Consider the following 16,383-nt stretch of genomic DNA (forward strand, 5'->3'; position numbering starts at 1 on the left):
CTACAGGGAGCTGCTCCAAGCCTCCCAAGAGGGAACCAGGCCCTAGAATTCCCACCACTTGCAGAGAAAAGCCACTTCCCCTCCTGACCCACCAACAGGGCACCAGGACAGAAGCCAGCTCACGATGCCAGCTTGCATTTCAGAGGCTGTCAGCCCTTTTCTACTGTTGGGCAAGAAGGGGCCGGAAACCTTGAGCTTCACCCCGGGAGTGAAGAGCCAGCACACAGCTTTTCTTCCTGCCACCCTGGGAGTTCAGTGTGATGAGCGAAAGGAGTAAGTAGTCCCTCGAACAGACAGAGGCCACCAAAGTGAGGGGTGGCTAGAGCCCATCTCCAAGCTCCCGAGGTCCCAACTGTCCAGTGTCAGGAGCCATCAGAGTCCCCCCGAAACTGGGGGAAATGGACTTTCAGTTGCCAAGTATTTATTGTATCAAGTGAAAATGGTACAACTCTTCCCCTGGACATGTAAACACCAAAAGCAGAATATAATCCCTGCAGAAAAGATGGCCCTTTCAATTGGCTCTATTTAACTTTACAGCAACTTTATGATCTTACTTTTCTGGTTTTGCCAAAGAACAATGAAGATGAACGCAAGTCTGGGACCCAGTGGTCTAGAGTGCATGGGGCCCCCGGTCCCAGCCCCAAGCCCTAGGCAGCCACGGAGAGGCCAGAGAGGCAGCTGCTATGTGAGACCCATTTGGAAGACCCAGCAAAGGGCACAGAGAGAGGTCTGGAGATGTTGAGAAGGTTAGAACCAACGAAGCAGAAAACCAGAATCTATCAGGAAGGGATGGCAATCCCGAAATGGAGAGAGGCGGCTACAGGAACGGGATCGTGCCGGGTCATTTCAGGGCGCCCACAGGCCTGCACACCAAGAGTCCCGGGGCTGGTCAGGCGGCTTCTAGAGAATTCGGGACGCTCAGTGCTGCCCGGTCCCCTCCCGCCATGGTGGCCCCTGACGGAACGGAGGCCCGGCACGCAGGCCCGCGGAGGCCAGTGTGCCCCCGGCAGACTCGGCCAGCCCTCTGAGGCCCTCTTTCTCCGGGGCCCCTGCTGGGCACAAACACAGCAGACGGTTGTGTGAAGAGCTTTTTAGTAGCTAAATCGGGCGCCGTGCGTTCCCAGGGCGATATAAATTACAGGGCGCGGGGCACACGCACGCGCTGAGGTAAAACACGCTGCTCCTGCCTCACGTCGCCGCGAGGGGAACACAGATACTTTTAAAAACATCTTGCTTGTAAAAAACGTCCCCTAGCAGGGCCTGAGGGGGCTCACCCGCGGCCCGCCGCCCGCACTACTGGCCCAGAGCCTTGTCCAGGTTGGTCTTGATGGCGTCCAGGAAGTCCGAGGTGTTGAGGAAGTGCTCGTTCAGCCTCACGCTGCCGAGAGAACACCACCGGCGTGAGGCGCGGCTCCGGACGGCCCGGCCCGCACCCCCACCGAGCCGCGGCCCGCACCCCGGCCGGCGCCTGCCCCCCTCGGGCCCTTGGCAGCGGAGCCGAGTCCAGAGGGGGCCTCTGGCTTCTTCCCACCCGCCCTCAGGTCGCCCTGAGCCACAGGCCACGCACTTGCTGAGGCCATGGATGCAGCCCGCCAGGTCCTTGGTCATGGCTCCGCTCTCCACGGTCTGGACGCACACTTTCTCCAGGGTCTGCGCAAACCTGCGGGCGGCGGGGCAGGGTGAGGCCCCAGCTTCCAGGGCCGGCCCGGAACCTGCCCTGGACCGGCTCAGGCCCCCTCCCTCTGCGCTCACCTGATGAGGTCCTGGTTCCCGTCCAGCTTCCCCCGGTGCTCCAGGCCACGTGTCCAGGCGAAGATGCTGGCAATGGGGTTCGTGCTGGTAGGCCGGCCCTGGGGGCAGGGGTCACAGGGGATCAGGAGCCAAACCAGCCGGCAAGGGACGCGGCTGCCCGCCCCTGCACTGACAGGCCAGACCCATCCTCCCAGCCTTCCGCTGGGGTAGACGGACATGTGACCACAGTCCCTACCGCTCACCTTCTGGTGCTCCCGATAATGGCGGGTGACCGTTCCATGAGCAGCCTCAGCCTCGATGGTCTTCCCATCCGGGCAGACCAGCACGGACGTCATCAGGCCAAGGGAGCCAAAGCCTGAAGAGGGGGAAGACCCTCCTTTCAGTGCCAACACCACTCCTCAGACCACTGGGTTGAGCCCATCTGCCCTCCTGCTTGTGAGGGGGAATCTCTCCATCGCTCGGACCCAGGCTGATCCGAAATGTGCAAAACTTCTTTCTTTTTTTTGAAGATTTTATTTATTTACTTGAGAGAGAGTGTGAGAGAGAGAGCATGAGAGGGGGAGGGTCAGAGGGAGAAGTAAGCTCCTCGCTGAGCAGGGACCCCAGTGTGGGGCTTGATCCCTGAACTCCAACTCTAGGATCATGACCTGAGCCAAAGGCAGAGGCCCAACCAACCGAGCCACCCAGGTGCCCAAAAAGTGAAAAACTTCTATAAGATAATTGGTTGTCTAAGGGACAACTGGGGGGCTCAGTTGGTTAAGCATCTGCCTTCGGCTCCAATCATGATCCTGGGGTCCTGGGATCGAGCCTGGTGTCAGGTTCTCTGCTCAGCAGGGAGCCTCCTTCTCCCTCTCCCTCTCCTCATCCCCTCTGCCCCTATCCCACTTGTACTCTCTCACTTTCTCTCAAATAAATAAATAAAATATTTAAAAAAAATTAGTTGTCTAAGAATGCATCTGGGGCAGGGGAAAGGGGTCTCTTTTTCACGTTTACCGGACCCTCACACTCACCAATTTCTTATTGCTTAAAGGTGATTTTCATACCTTTCTCTTGTCTGCTATGGCTTTTCATCCTCCCATCCTAGATAGGAATTGTTCTAGTGAGAGGATCACCACTGCACTTACAGAAATAAAGCCAAAGGTTTTTAGAAAACATCAGGACCTTATGCCTTTTCCTCGCTACCTGCGGTGGACTTCACTTTCCTCCTTATCAGGAGCTAGACTTCACCCCATCTCATGGAACCTTGTTTCTCCTCCCTCTCTGTACTTCACATGTAGTCTACTCTCACCACCTTTCCTGTTCTCGTTCCCAACACAATTGGGCTAGTTCTCACGGCTACCTCTCTAATGGCCTCATCCAGGCTCCTGCTGCAATCCAATTTGTCTCATAGGACACTCTAGGGCTTGGGGCTTTGCCACCTTCTCCAATATTCTCCTACCTCCAACAGATTTACTGTGCAAAATGAAGTCTCTGTCATTCAAAAAGCACCCGGTTGTGCTCAATCCCATATTTCTCCTGGAGCCAAACCTAGCCCAAACCTTGGAAGCCACAGTCACTTGGCCCATGGGCAGGAACAACCTCAAAGCTGACGCATGTAGCCCTTTAGAACTTGAATTCCTAGATTCTCCTTTCTCTTTAACAGTAGCCTTAGTAATACACCAGTCCAAACCTAATTTGGGGTGCCTTCCTCCGTCATATGCCAGAGAGCTCCTGCCCCCTGCTGTCCACAGGGAACCCTGCAATGGGCCGGCAGGCCATACTAGAGAAGTTTTCCTATGAAAAGGGTCTGAAAAATCCCCCAGCCAGAGAAGACCAACAACCCACCCCCTGGGGAACGGTGCTCGCAGCATACCCTGCGCCAGGATGTCCGACTGCACATCTCCATCGTAGTTCTTGCAGGCCCACACGAAGCCGCCTGAAGACTTGAGGACCTGAGCCACCATGTCATCAATGAGCCGGTGCTCATACCAGATCTTATTCTTGTCAAACTCGGTCTTATAGTGCCTGGGAGCAAAAGGGCCTGTTGTGGGGAGAGGGCGGGAGGCTGACAGGCTGGGTATCTCCCCCCAGTCTCAGGGGGGAGCCAAATGCACTGGGACAGAGGCCACCCTGCAGATTGGGGGCTGGGGGGGAACAGGCAAGAAAGGCTGTGGAATCCTTAGGGAGCAATAAAGGGAGAGGCTGTTACTTCTCAAAGATCTCCTGGAAGATGTCCTTGAAGCGCCCGTCGTAGGCTTTAAGGATGGTGTTCTTAGTGCTCATGTACAGCGGCCACTTCTTCTGGATGGCGTACTGGAAGCAACTGTGCGCAAACCCCGAGATGGACTGCAGGGAGAGAGAGAGGTCCCTGGCGTGGTCCCCAGCCTGGGACTGCCAGCCCTTCCTGGTCCCCAACGGCATCCCTTCCCTCCATACCACCCGCCCTGACAGTCTGGGTGAGCCCAGCCACCCTGGAGGGAGCAGCTGCTGTTTCTGCTGGCCCAGTAGCCCCCTCCCAACTTCTGGGAGGGAGGAGCCCCTCGATTTGGCTTTAGAAAACTACCCTCCTCTCCCCAATTCTTAGACTATATGGCCGGGGTGGGGCTGATTCCCCAATCCGCCCGCGGGTCTCTAGAGTGGACCCTGTGTCCCCCGCGCAGGCGCTCAGAGCCCTCCGTGATTGGCTCAGAGGTGGTCATGTGACCCAGGCCGGGGCCAATTCGCCGGAACCATGAACAAAATGGCTCTTTTCCGATCGGATAACCAAGTTGGCAGGGGACAAGCCCGGGGGGCTCCTGGTGGCCACTTCCTCACGCCAGAGAACGAAGCCAACCACAGAAGAAATGAAAGCCAAGAGTTGGGGAAGGGGGAAAAAATGCTCATCCAGTTTGCTTAAGCCAACCATCCTGACAACTAACGTGCCCCCAAAAGTATATCTGGAGAAGGAGCACAAGAAGTCGGGGTGTCGGAGAAGGCGCACAGGAAGTCGGAGTGTCGGAGAAGGAGCACAGGAAGTCGGGGTGTCGGAGAAGGAACACAGGAAGTCGGGGTGTCGGAGGCGGCGCACAGGAAGTCGGAGTGTTGGAGAAGGAGCACAGGAAGTCGGGGTGTCAGAGAAGGAGCACAGGAAGTCGGGGTGTCCGAGGAGCACAAGAAGTCGGAGAGCAGGGGCGGCTGGCTACGCAGGGATCTTCCCGCCCCCCTCCATACTGGGCACACCCCTGAACGCATGCTGGATGCATCTGGACACAGGCCTGTACCCTCCTCAGACCACCGTCGCAGGGGCGCTCAGACTCCGCAGTCCGCAGCGGCCGAGCGGGGGCCCGGGCTCGGGGAGGGGGGCGCTCAGGAGCCGCGCGGGGCCTCACCTCGTCGGTATTGTACATGCCCATCCCCACGCCGCCGGCCGGGAAGTTGTACACCTCCCACTCCTTCGCTCCACTGCCGTCCTTCGGGGAGAAGACGATCTTGAACGTGCCGGCCCGGTCCACCACAAAGTCTGTGGCCTTGTACTACAGAGACGAGAGCGCGGCTCAGGCCAGGGGGCCCGGGTGAGGGTCCCAGACCAGCGCGAGCCAGCTCCCGTGGGGCCAACCTGGTCGCCGTGGGCGTGCCTGCCAATGGTGATGGGCTTGGTCCAGCCGGGGACGAGGCGGGGGATGTTTTTGCAGATGATGGGCTCCCGGAAGACGGTCCCCCCGAGGATGTTTCGGATGGTCCCGTTGGGACTCTTCCACATCTTCTTCAGCTTGAACTCTGTGAGGACAGAGACGAAGTGGCCTCGCTGCAGCCCCCACCTTCCAGCAGAAATGTGAACCCTAAGCAAGAACGCAGCCAGACGGGAGCCCTGGAAATCATCCTGGGGAATGTCTAGAATATGAATGTGTGGGCTGTTGGATCAGATTTCTTGGCTTCGAGGTCTAGCTCCACCACCTCTAACTGTGAGTTTTATGCAAGTGGCTTAACCTGAGCTGTAAAATGAACTGATTGCTAAAACACCTAGCCTCTGGGTCACGGTGAGGATTAAGTAAACTTACGTGTAAAGTGGCTAGCACAGTAGCCGCTGGGGGGGGGGGGGCGGGGGGGGCGGGGCGTAGCACCGGGCCTCCCTGCAGACATGCTGTTCTAGCCACCTTACTGAAACACAGGGTGCAGCCCATATTACTACGACAGTCATTCCCTACTTCCTTGTCCATAAAATAGGGATGCATAAATCCCAGGGCTCAGGAGAAATCAAAGAAAAACCTGCAAAAAGAGCTTAGCACTAAAATGATTCCAATACCCTACAGTCAGGTTCCACCCGAAAGATGGGAGGAGCTCTGGAGCATTTGGAAATGGGCCTTGAATGCCTCCTTCCAGCTCCCTCACACTGCAGGACATAGCAAGAGAGAAAGAGCTCTGCAAACTCCTAAGCCACCCTTTCTCGAATTTTCCAAACCTGGCCCCTTTGTCCACACACCGGTGCCATATTTCATGGAACCCTCGAAAGTGGTCCCCAGAACCAGGGCCCAGCAGCCAGTCCATGGCTGGTGAGGGCACCTCTCTGAGACCCTTCCCCAGCCACAGGGGCAAGGGGCAGAGCTGTGGTGCCAAGATGGTGGCGAGATACCAGCCATGCTCCCCAGGGCCGTCTAAGGCTCTGAAGGATACGAGCCTGACACACAGCACTCTACTAGACAGGGGTGGCCCCAAAGTCTCTCCGTAAACCTGCCTGCAGAACAGTCCAGGAGGCCAGGGGGGCAGGCTGCCCAGAGAGGCTGTCCTTACTGTGCCGGCATCAGCGTGCTCTTCCTCCTCCATGTTGCCAATGACACCAACCCTGGCAGGAGTCACACAGCATAGCACAAACCCCACGGGCCTGGGAACACCACCCCGCCCAGCCTCATCTGCAGGAACCCCTGGGGCTCCCCTGTCTCCCGGGCTGTCACAGGGAGACCGGGTTCATGGCACAGCCCCCGCTGTCCCGGCCCACCCACCTCCACACCCTCACACCTTCCACACGGGCCTCATCAGGAGTGATGGTGGCACACTTGACAGCCACACTGTACTTCTGGGTGGCCAACGCGGAGTCTATGGTGACCTGGTCGTTGGTCTGGTCACGGTGAGGGAGCCCCAGGTCGAAGTACTTGAGCTGGACATCCACGTGGGGTAGGATGAGCTAGAGACAGATGACAGGGCAAGGCGTCAGCCCAGATGTCTGTGACTCAGGGGCATGTGTGGGCCACAGCGCAGGACGCCCAGGCAGGGCGGGGATGAGAGGCAGCCAGTGGGGGAAGGGGGCAGCATGGCAGAGGGGTGGCATCAGCCATTCCTGATCCTGAGGCGGAAGCTGTCTGGATGCCAGGGCTCTCTGGAAAGAGGCCAGCAGACCAGGCTGCAGCCCCTCCAAGGGCCCAGCCCCTCACAGGGACCACGATGGCCCACCAACTCCAGGTGTATCTAGACTTCTCCACACAGTGGATTCCCTCTTCCTCCCCATTCAGAAGTGGTGATTCTCGACCTTCGTCTTGTGGACACACACAGTGCGGGGGTCTTCACGTGGACAACGAGCTCTCCAGGCAGGTCCAGAGCACCGCGACTCTGGAGAAGCCCAGCAGCCATGCTGGCAGCCATCCGCCATGATAGCTCAGACATAGCGCTGTCGGACGACACACCACAACTCCAGATAACACCCCTGAACCGCGACAGAAAGGGGTGCACGCTGCCCGGCACACCAGCCCTGCTCCTTCCACTCCCTCGAGAAAGCACATTGGACTGTGGGGCATCAAGACGGATACAGGATGGGCCTTGAATGTGCGCCCCTTCTGGAAAACATGCGGGTTTGGCACCGGCACAAGACAGACGGCTGAGGACGGGCCCCTGCCTGATGTCATGAAAACCATGGGTGGTGCGGACGTGACAGAGGGTGGATAGAAGCCCGGAAAGAGGGCTGCTGCTGCCCACCAGCGTGGCGGCTGAGCCCTGGGACCTGCCACGGGGCGCAGGAGGCTGTGCGGAGAGCCGCCCGCCTTGGGAGGGGCTACCTTCTCCTTGATGAACTGCCAGATGATCCGGGTCATCTCATCGCCGTCCATCTCCACCACCGGCTTCGCCACCTTGATCCTCTTGTCGGCATCTGGAACCGGGCACACACAGCGCATCACAGCTCTGGGGAGGTTCGTGGGGGAGCCCCTCTCCCCCCAGCCGGACCTGCCCTTCACCAAGGAGGGAGCAGCGTCAGCCGGGGCCCAGTTACCCACGTTCCCTCCCCCTCCACAGGAGCAGCTCCCTGGCCACCTGGGAGACCTGGATCCCCACGGAGGACGGCCACCTAGGACTGGCCAGAAGGATGCCAGCCTTGCCCGTCAGATCCTGTCCCCTGGGATCTGAAGGCAGAGGATACCAACACAGAGCCTGAGAGCCAGCTGGGGCCACCCTGTCCAGCCGCAAGTCAGGGAGGGAACGCCGACGGGGCTGTCCCTGTTCCCAGGGCGGCCCCGCAGGCCCTGTGGCCCCATCCCTGCAGCTCTCTGCGCTACCCCAAGTCCTTCCTGCAACTTCCTCTCCAAGTTAGCCAGCCTCTGAGCTTATAACAAGAGCCCGACTAAATCTAAGTGAGGCCGGCAACTCTGTGAGCACCGACGTGCCTGACAGCGCACCCACACCCTGCGTGTGATTCCTTTTCAGCCTCAAACCACTCCCACAGGGAACACGGTTCTGTCAGCTTTCATCGTGGTGCCGAGGCTCAGAGAGTTTACCAGCTTACTGCCGCTTGAAGATGACACACCTACCAGGAGTCACACCTTTCTCAACGGAAAGCGTAGGCTCAGGGCACCTGGAATGGAACTCAGAACCCTCGATCCGAGCCGGCTCAAGTGGCCAGTCCCGCCGGAGAAGCATCTAAGGTCCAGGGAGATGGTGGAGGGCGAGAGGAGCCGGGGGAGGCTCTCCAAGGAAAGTCTGACTCATGAGAAAAACCAACAGTCTGGGAAGTGAATTCCAAAGAAAACTCAAGAGAACGGGCCCATCCAAGTCAATCAGTGCAGGTTCCCTGCAGTGAGCTTGTTGAACCCCAGCCTGTGGAAGACAGAGGTACCCCCGCACCGGCACGTCCCTCTCCCCACCTCTCCGGGGAAGAAGCAGTGACTGCAGAGTCGGGCAACCGGATCTGCGTAAACCCTACAGCCAGGCCTCCGTCACCAGAAAGCCCATGCAGGCAGGAGGAGGACAGCCGAGAGCGGGGCTCTGTCCCCAGTGCAGGCCCCTCAGCCCTCACTCAGGGCCCACGGACTCTTATGTTACACACAGTCCTTACAGACAGAGTTCAAGGTCTTTCACCTCACCAGAGATTAGACAGCAAGTCCAAAGAGGGGACCAGGATGTTCACTTAAAAACACCAACACTCAGAAGTGACCACCGCTAGGTGAACAGCAAGGGACGGAAGTCTGTGCAAAGCAGGCCCTGAGCCTAAAAAAGCATGACCACCTACGCACATTTAAAACAGAAGTGACCAAAATCCCACAACCCCAAACATATCACTGTCCTACAACACACAGCACAACCGTGACTCATGCTGACATCCCAGCCCACTGAGAAAAAGGTGAGTTATGTGCAGCAAAATGACTCACTTTCCAAAGATGTGCACAGATTTTTTTTTAATCTAAAAATAATCTCCCAGGGATATGCAAACAGATTTTTTTTTTAACCTAAAAAGAATCTTAGAGATTATTTAGGAAGAAAAATGAGACCCAGGGAGTGTGGCTTGTGTCAGAAGTCAGGATAGATCCCAGGTCTCTGGTTCAAGCCTAGCCTCTGGACACCCTCATGGATCACATGCAGAGACGCAGAAAGCAAACAGACTCCAAACATTCCATTCCCCAGAGAACGAGGAGGACGCAGCTGGCACGGCTCTACCACCCTTCTAGGATGCGAAGGGGCCTTTGGACCCAAGTTACAAAATTCCTTCACCTTTCCTGGCTGAAAGCTTGAGTGTAAAGGGCTTTAGGACCTGCAGAAAGTCTACGGGGCTGTCGCAGAGCCAGCTTAGTTTTTAAGAGCATCTCTTACGAGTTAATGTCATGAGAACTAATCAAGATTTTTTTTTAACTGTACCAAATCTGCCATAATCATAATCCCTAAGGAGAATTCATTTGGGGCCAGTCCTAAAGGTTTCAGCCTCACCTGGGCTCCCCTCAAGTTATGGGTTTCAGACACAGCAACCTGTGGGCTATGGACAGCATGCCTCCTGCATGCAGAGCTCAATGTCAAGATCACAGTAGGCAGCCCGCCCGGCTGTGCGGGCAGGTGTCAAACCCTCAGAGAACACAGGGCCCACTTATTTACAACCAGGTGCTAACCTCTTTCTGAAACACTGAGAAAAACATAACAGTGCCTGGCCTCAAGGTGTGAGTATGTAAGGGGAAACCTACAGATGGAGAGAGAGAGAGCAAGCAGGGGCTGTTAACAGAGTCAGGAGTGGGACACCTGGGTGGCTCCTTGCTCAGCCTACTTCTCCCTCTGCCTGCTGCCTCCCCCTGCTTGTGCTCTCTGTCTCTGACAAATGAATAAATAAAATATTTAAAAAATATAAAAAATAAAATAAAAATTACCAACAATTACAAAATTACAATTACCAAAAAAAAAAAAAAAGACACTGCTCAGGCAGGGTTTTTAAAAAATATATTAACTAATCGGTGACCAAGGTTTTAAAATCAGGTGATTTCAACAACAATAACAAGAAATAACCAATTAATAAATGGGCAAAGGACTTGAATAGATATTTTTTCAAAAATGATATATAAATGGCCAATAAGCATATGAAAAGTTGCCCCACGGCACCAATCATGAGTGGAAATGCAAATGAAAATCACAATGAGATACCACCTCACACCCATGAGGATGGCTACTATCAAGAGAACAAACTAACAGACAAAAAAACCCCTGAAACAGAAAACAACAGGTGTTAGTGAGGATGTGGAGAAACTGGAACCCTGTGCACAGCTGGTAAGAATGTAAAATGTTGCAGCCACTATGGAAAACAGTATGATGGTTCCTCAAAAAATGAAAGATAGAACTGCCATATGGCCCAGGGGCACCTGGGTGGCTCAGTCAGTTAAGCGTCCAACTCTTGATTTTGACCCAGGTCATGATCTCAGGGGTGTGAGATGGAGCAGGGGCTCGGGCTCTGCTCTGGGTGTGGAGCCTGCTTGGGCTTCTCTCTCTCCCTTCCCCTCTGCCCCTCCCCTCTTAAAAAAAATTGTCACATTGTCCAGCAATCCCACTTCTGGATATATATCCAAAATAATTAAAAGCAGGGTCTCAAAGAGCTACTTGTACACTCATATCCATAGCAGAATTATTCACAAAAGCCAAAAGGTGGAAGCAGCTCAAGGGTCTATCAAGGAACAAAGGGATGAACAAAACGTGGTATGAGCCTTTGAGAAAACAGGACTCTGGACACTAATCCAAGGAAGGTTAAGAGAAACGTCCCTCCAAAAGGTTAAACGATGTTCATAATTCCAAGTTTCTCCAAGACTGGGCTCCCCACCACTCAAATGTGAACGGATTTGCCTGGAAGCTAAAAAAGGAAGTGCCACCATGGTTAGTGACAGTGATGGACCTGGACCTACCTCAATAGCTTTTGCTGCTCACGTTCTTTTGTTTCAACTTCCACAAAGCCAGTTTCCCCTCGGATGCCAGGGGACTTATAATGCGGTACACTTGCATAGACAGCACTGCACATCCCCAGCACTTTCAATCCAGCTGTGATTAACATTTCTGGGAGTAACTCTTATCATCAATTAGAAGCAGCAATAAATATGCAAGGAATTAATAACCATACTGCCCAAGCTTTTCACAATTCCTGTACCTTACTCAGAAGGTCAATACATTTTAAATGGACTATTTTTTAAATGGGTATATAGAGAATGGAATATTCAGCCCTAAAAATTAAGAAAATGCTGACACAAGCAGGATAAACCAGGAGGACATTATGAGGACGGAAATAAGCTAGTCACAAAAAGAAAAATACGGTCTGATTTTACTGACAGGAGGTACCTAGAGTAGTCAAATTCATAGAAACAGAAAGTGGAAAGGCAGTTGCCAGGAGCTGGGGGGGAGGAGAGGGTGGGGCATTGTTGTTCGGTGGGTACAGAGTTTCAGTTTTGCAAGATGCTAAAGCTCTGGGGATTGGTCGTGCAACAGTGTGAAAGTATTCGACACCATGGAGCCACGCTCTTAAAAATGCTTAAGATGGAAATTGTTGTGCGGTTTTTACCACAATACAAAATAAATACTTTTTTTTTTAGTTTTTAAAAATTTGAACCAGTTGGGGGGGGGACAACCCAGGAGATTTTACATTAAAAATCCAGTCTCTTCTTCTTTTTTTTTTTTTTTTTTTTTTAATTTTATTTACTTGAAAGAGCGAGCGAGCACAAGCAAGGAGAGTGGCAGAGGGAGCGGAAGACGCAGGCTCGCCACTGAGCAGGGAGCCTGATGCGGGGATCCATCCGGGACTCCCGGATCATGACCTGAGCCAAAGGCAGACGCTCAAGCCACTGAGCCGCCCAGGGGCCCCTCAGTCTCTTCTTGAGGAATTAGCTGCTTCCCCCACGCCGAGCAGGCGCTCACTCACAGCTAGGATGGGCTGTGCTGGGCATAGCTTCTCCTCGATTCCAGGCCTATCATGTACCCTCCAGAGGACGTGAGCCCCGAGGCATCAGAGTTGGAGACCTGGTGTGTGGTTCAGTCAATATGGTAGAGACACCCCCATCGTCTGCCCCTCTCTCGGTGACAAGGGATGACAAGCAACGTGAAATCCAAGAACAGGGCACGGGCCTCCCTGACAGCTTCCCAGGGCCAGCCACCAGGAGATCTTCAGAAGCCATGTTGCACGTGGTCCCCCTGGCCAGAGTGTGGGATGAAGTATACCAGTCACAGGCGGCCCCGCAGGCCAATTCTCCTCCCCATCTGGACTGCTAGCACCCAATACCACGTAAGGATTTCAAAACCTGTCCCCAGTTTCAAGATCGGCCTGCTGCTCCAAACTCAAGGCTAAAGGTCTCTCCCAAGCCAGCCGCCCCCAAGAGTAAGTGCTTTACCGCTTTCCCACCCTGGCTGCGGTCAGCAGAGAAGCTGATGGCATGGCCCAGCAGAATGTGAGGGGAGCCCCCACTTCCTGGGAGCTCAAGAAGGTAGGGCAATACTAGAAGAGGCTCTAGGGTTTTCCTTGGTGTCATCCTCCTCTCTTCCACTCCCTCACACCACATCTGCACCATCAAAAAATCCTATTGGCTCTTCCTTCAAAATACATCCAGAATCCAACCCCCTTCTCACCACCCCCAGCACTACCACCCAGGTGCATGTCAGCATTTCTCGCTCACTCTTTTTTTTTTCCCCCAACATCTCTCACCAGATGAGGACTGCAAGCCTCCTACCAAGGCCCTGAAGCCAGAGTGCTCCTATTAAACGTAAATCAGGCCAGAATACTGGCCTCAAAACCCTGCAAAGCTTCCCCCTTCACTCAGAGTAAAGGTCAAAGTCCTCAAAAATACGAGGCCCCCACGAGGCCTGACCTAACATGTCACTGCCCCCCAACTCTGGGCCAGCCTCAGGCACTCCTCCCTCAAGCAAAGGTGGTCTCCCCCAGCGTGGCCTTGGCACCTGAAAACCAAATGGTCTGTTTCCTTCCTCCCCTTAGCGCTTCATTCCAGGTCTTTTCCGGCTGCCCCATCCAAACTTGCTCTCACCCCTGCCTGGCTTCTTTGCTCCCCTTAGCTCGTGTTACTCTATACCACACTAGCCAACTTTGACCTTGTTTTACTGGCTGTCCCCACATTAGAATTTAGGCTCCACAAGGGCAGAAATCTTTGTCTCTTACCCCTGGCTCCGTCCCCAGCACCTTGCCCCGTGCCTGACACACAGGAGAACACAACAGTTGTTGAAGTCACAAATGAATGTCAAGTCACAGTCAGTTTGGTCTACAGTTAGTTGCTGCCCTGCTCGCACCTCCTGTTGGGATGAAATGCACCCCCCTCCCCCCACCCGGGATGCACGGCCACACACAGACTGGTGAATTCTCACCAGCAGACTGCACGAGACCATCACAAATGTACATGGGCAGCATCTCTACCAGGCAATGGGCAACCTGCCCTGGAAAAGCTCACACTTTATACTGTGCTAAAATGTGCAATCCACTGGCATTTTAAACATGCATTATATTAGTGCAAACTCCAGGGCGGGTCACAGAGCCTGGCTTCCAGGAACCAGAGGGCAGCGTCCAGCGCTGCATACCCTGAATGGAACCAGCGCAAGAGGCTCCAGCCTCCCATGGAGGATTTGGGGGCAGGTCCCAGGCCTTCCGGAGGCTGTTCCTCCAAACCTACTGGGCCTAAACACTGACCACCCAAAACACCTCTGATGGGGCAGCAGTGGTCTTATCTGATATGGCTGAAACTTTGAACAATCATTAAATAATCTGCCCTGGGATCTAAGAGGGCAGGCAAGTCACCAAGAGCTAAGAGGTAGGGTGAGAAAATCAAGAAGTTCCCAGGTGAGGAGTGGAGCTAAGGAAGGCCAGACAAGCTCATCCTTCCAGTGGGTGCCTGGGCAGAGCCCACCCTCACCTTCCCAAAGGCCAGCGTGTCAGAACAACCACCAGCAGTCGCTGGAGGCCTAGGAATTGCAAAACGAGAGACAGGTGGAAATTACCTAGCAGCAAAGACACAAGAGTGTTTTAGCCAAAAAAAAAATATATTCTTCCCTTGTCATCAAGGGGAATGCCAAATATTCAGTCTCTCACAGCGTTGCCAGGTAACAAGCTAGCAGAGGCCACAGTTGTAATCTCTCGACCAATTTAAATACTACGTATTGGCCCCATTAATAACCGACCCGCCTGGGGACTTCTGGAAGACCTACGACTAAAAGAACTTACTTTCTCACCATCAATGCAGGGGAGAAAAAGGCAGAACTGGAGAATATATCTAACTCCCACTCTATTTTGCTAAAGGTGGTGCTGTATGGGAAACTCTGTTTGGGGGCCTGCGGGCACTTGGAACCTTGGAGTTGCAGGACTGACCACTTAGAGACAAATCCCAGAAATACAAAAGCAGAAATGCCTCTTTCTTCTTGGCAGGAGAGGTGGGGGTGGGGGCCCAAGCTCTCCTCCCCCCTCCCATCCCCAATTCTGGTCAGCTGCTCCCACACTCGTTGAAGATTACCTACCCTAACAGTAAGGCCAGGCTGCCTGGGCCCCACTCCCTCTTCCTCACTGTCCTGGCTCACTCCAAGGGGCTGCAGGCCAGGTCAGGAAAGGGGTTTCCGTGGCAACAGGCAAGAAACAGGGCCAAGGAACCTACATTTCCCTGCCTTTTGTGGCTGGCAATGGAGAGCCACAGTGTGGGCCAGTGCCCACGTGCCACAGGGGGCAGCCGAGGTTGGTAATGGAGGTTCAGGCTAAATCCTGCTTACTCTGCCCCGACTACGGTCTTCTCTCCTAAGCAGGGTGCTAAGGGTACCAGAGAAGCACTGAGGAACTATTCAGTAAAGTGGTATTTTGGTGAGGCTGCCCAGTCTCCCAGTCGGGAGAGAGGGGCGGGCCAAGGAGCAGCGCAGGAGCGGGCTGGCGAGAAAAGGCAGGTCAGGCCAAGGAGAGGCCCCAGGATGGAGACTTAAGTGAGACCGGGGGGGGGGGGGTGTCAAACAAAAGGGAAAATAAAAAGGACGCTCCTCCAGCTGTCGCGTAAAAGGCTCCAAAAACAGCTGACGCGGGCCTGACAGCGAGGAGGGATTACAGAGCGCCGGGCTGCAAAGGAAGGGGAAGTACATGCCTCCTCCCCGCCTTTGTCTGAGCCGGGCCCGCGCCGCGACTCTCCTTCTCACGGCAACACGGGGCCGGGTGCTCCGGCCCCCTACTCGCAGGCCTGTCCCCCTCCAGGGGACGCAGGGCAGGCAGGATACCCTCCGGGCCCGGGACACCCCAGCAGCCCCTACAGGAATACCTGGGGGCGAGGAGCGGCCCGGAACCCCCGCCCGCGAAGGACCGCAGGACCGGCCGCGCCAGGGCCACCAGTTGCCACCGTCCTTCAAGTCCCCACCTCTGCGCCTGGCGCGGCCAGAGAGCCTGGGGCCGGGAAGAGCGTCCCCGACCCCCGGCTCTTTGTAGGCCAACCCCGCCGTCCCCGGCCCTGCGATCTTCCCGACTCGCGCTCCCAGGTCCCCGCCCGGGAGGCCGCCACGTCGCGGTGCCGGGCGCGCGCCCCGCCTGGACCCTCCTCGTGGCACTCACAGTGGCGCCGCGGCTGCTCCTGCAAGTTGGGGCCCGTCGGGGCTGCCGGCGCCCAGGCCGGCCCGGAGCCGGAGGCTCTACAGAGCGAGCGCACGACCCGCAGGTAGCCAGCCATCCCGCCAAGCAGGCGAGCGAAACAAGCGCGGTAGGAGAGATCCGAGCGCCGGTGCTGCTCCCGGCTGCCTGGCTGCAAGCGGCCGAGGCCTGCCCGGCGCCCGGGCGAGGGCAGGGGCGGGGCGGGGCTGCCGGGGGCCGCCAACCTGATTGGGCCTCGCCGGGGAGGAGGCGGGGCCGGGGCCGGGCCGGCCTCCTCCGGGGGCCCCCGCACCCGCCGGACCCCGCCCCAGCGCCCGGCGCGCGCTTCCATTGGCGCCAAGGGGCTGTTGAGA

At 55.8% G+C, this 16,383-nt stretch overlaps 1 protein-coding gene across 1 annotated transcript; it reads right to left on the reverse strand.

Moving 5' to 3' along the window:
• Positions 1-404: 404 nt before the first annotated feature.
• IDH2 (isocitrate dehydrogenase (NADP(+)) 2) lies at positions 405-16,233 on the reverse strand. The gene is made up of 11 exons (XM_026510480.4): positions 15,995-16,233; positions 7,755-7,846; positions 6,724-6,889; positions 5,327-5,487; positions 5,100-5,243; positions 3,941-4,077; positions 3,605-3,756; positions 1,995-2,107; positions 1,753-1,850; positions 1,568-1,660; positions 405-1,378 (listed from the first exon to the last, which is right to left on the reverse strand). Exons 1-11 carry the CDS (start codon positions 16,107-16,109, stop codon positions 1,294-1,296), a joined length of 1,356 nt encoding a protein of 451 aa, XP_026366265.1. The 5' UTR covers positions 16,110-16,233; the 3' UTR covers positions 405-1,293.
• Between the last annotated feature and the right edge of the window lie 150 nt (positions 16,234-16,383).

The sequence above is a fragment of the Ursus arctos genome, unplaced genomic scaffold (genome assembly GCF_023065955.2).
Source record: "Ursus arctos isolate Adak ecotype North America unplaced genomic scaffold, UrsArc2.0 scaffold_28, whole genome shotgun sequence".
NCBI lineage: Eukaryota > Metazoa > Chordata > Mammalia > Carnivora > Ursidae > Ursus > Ursus arctos.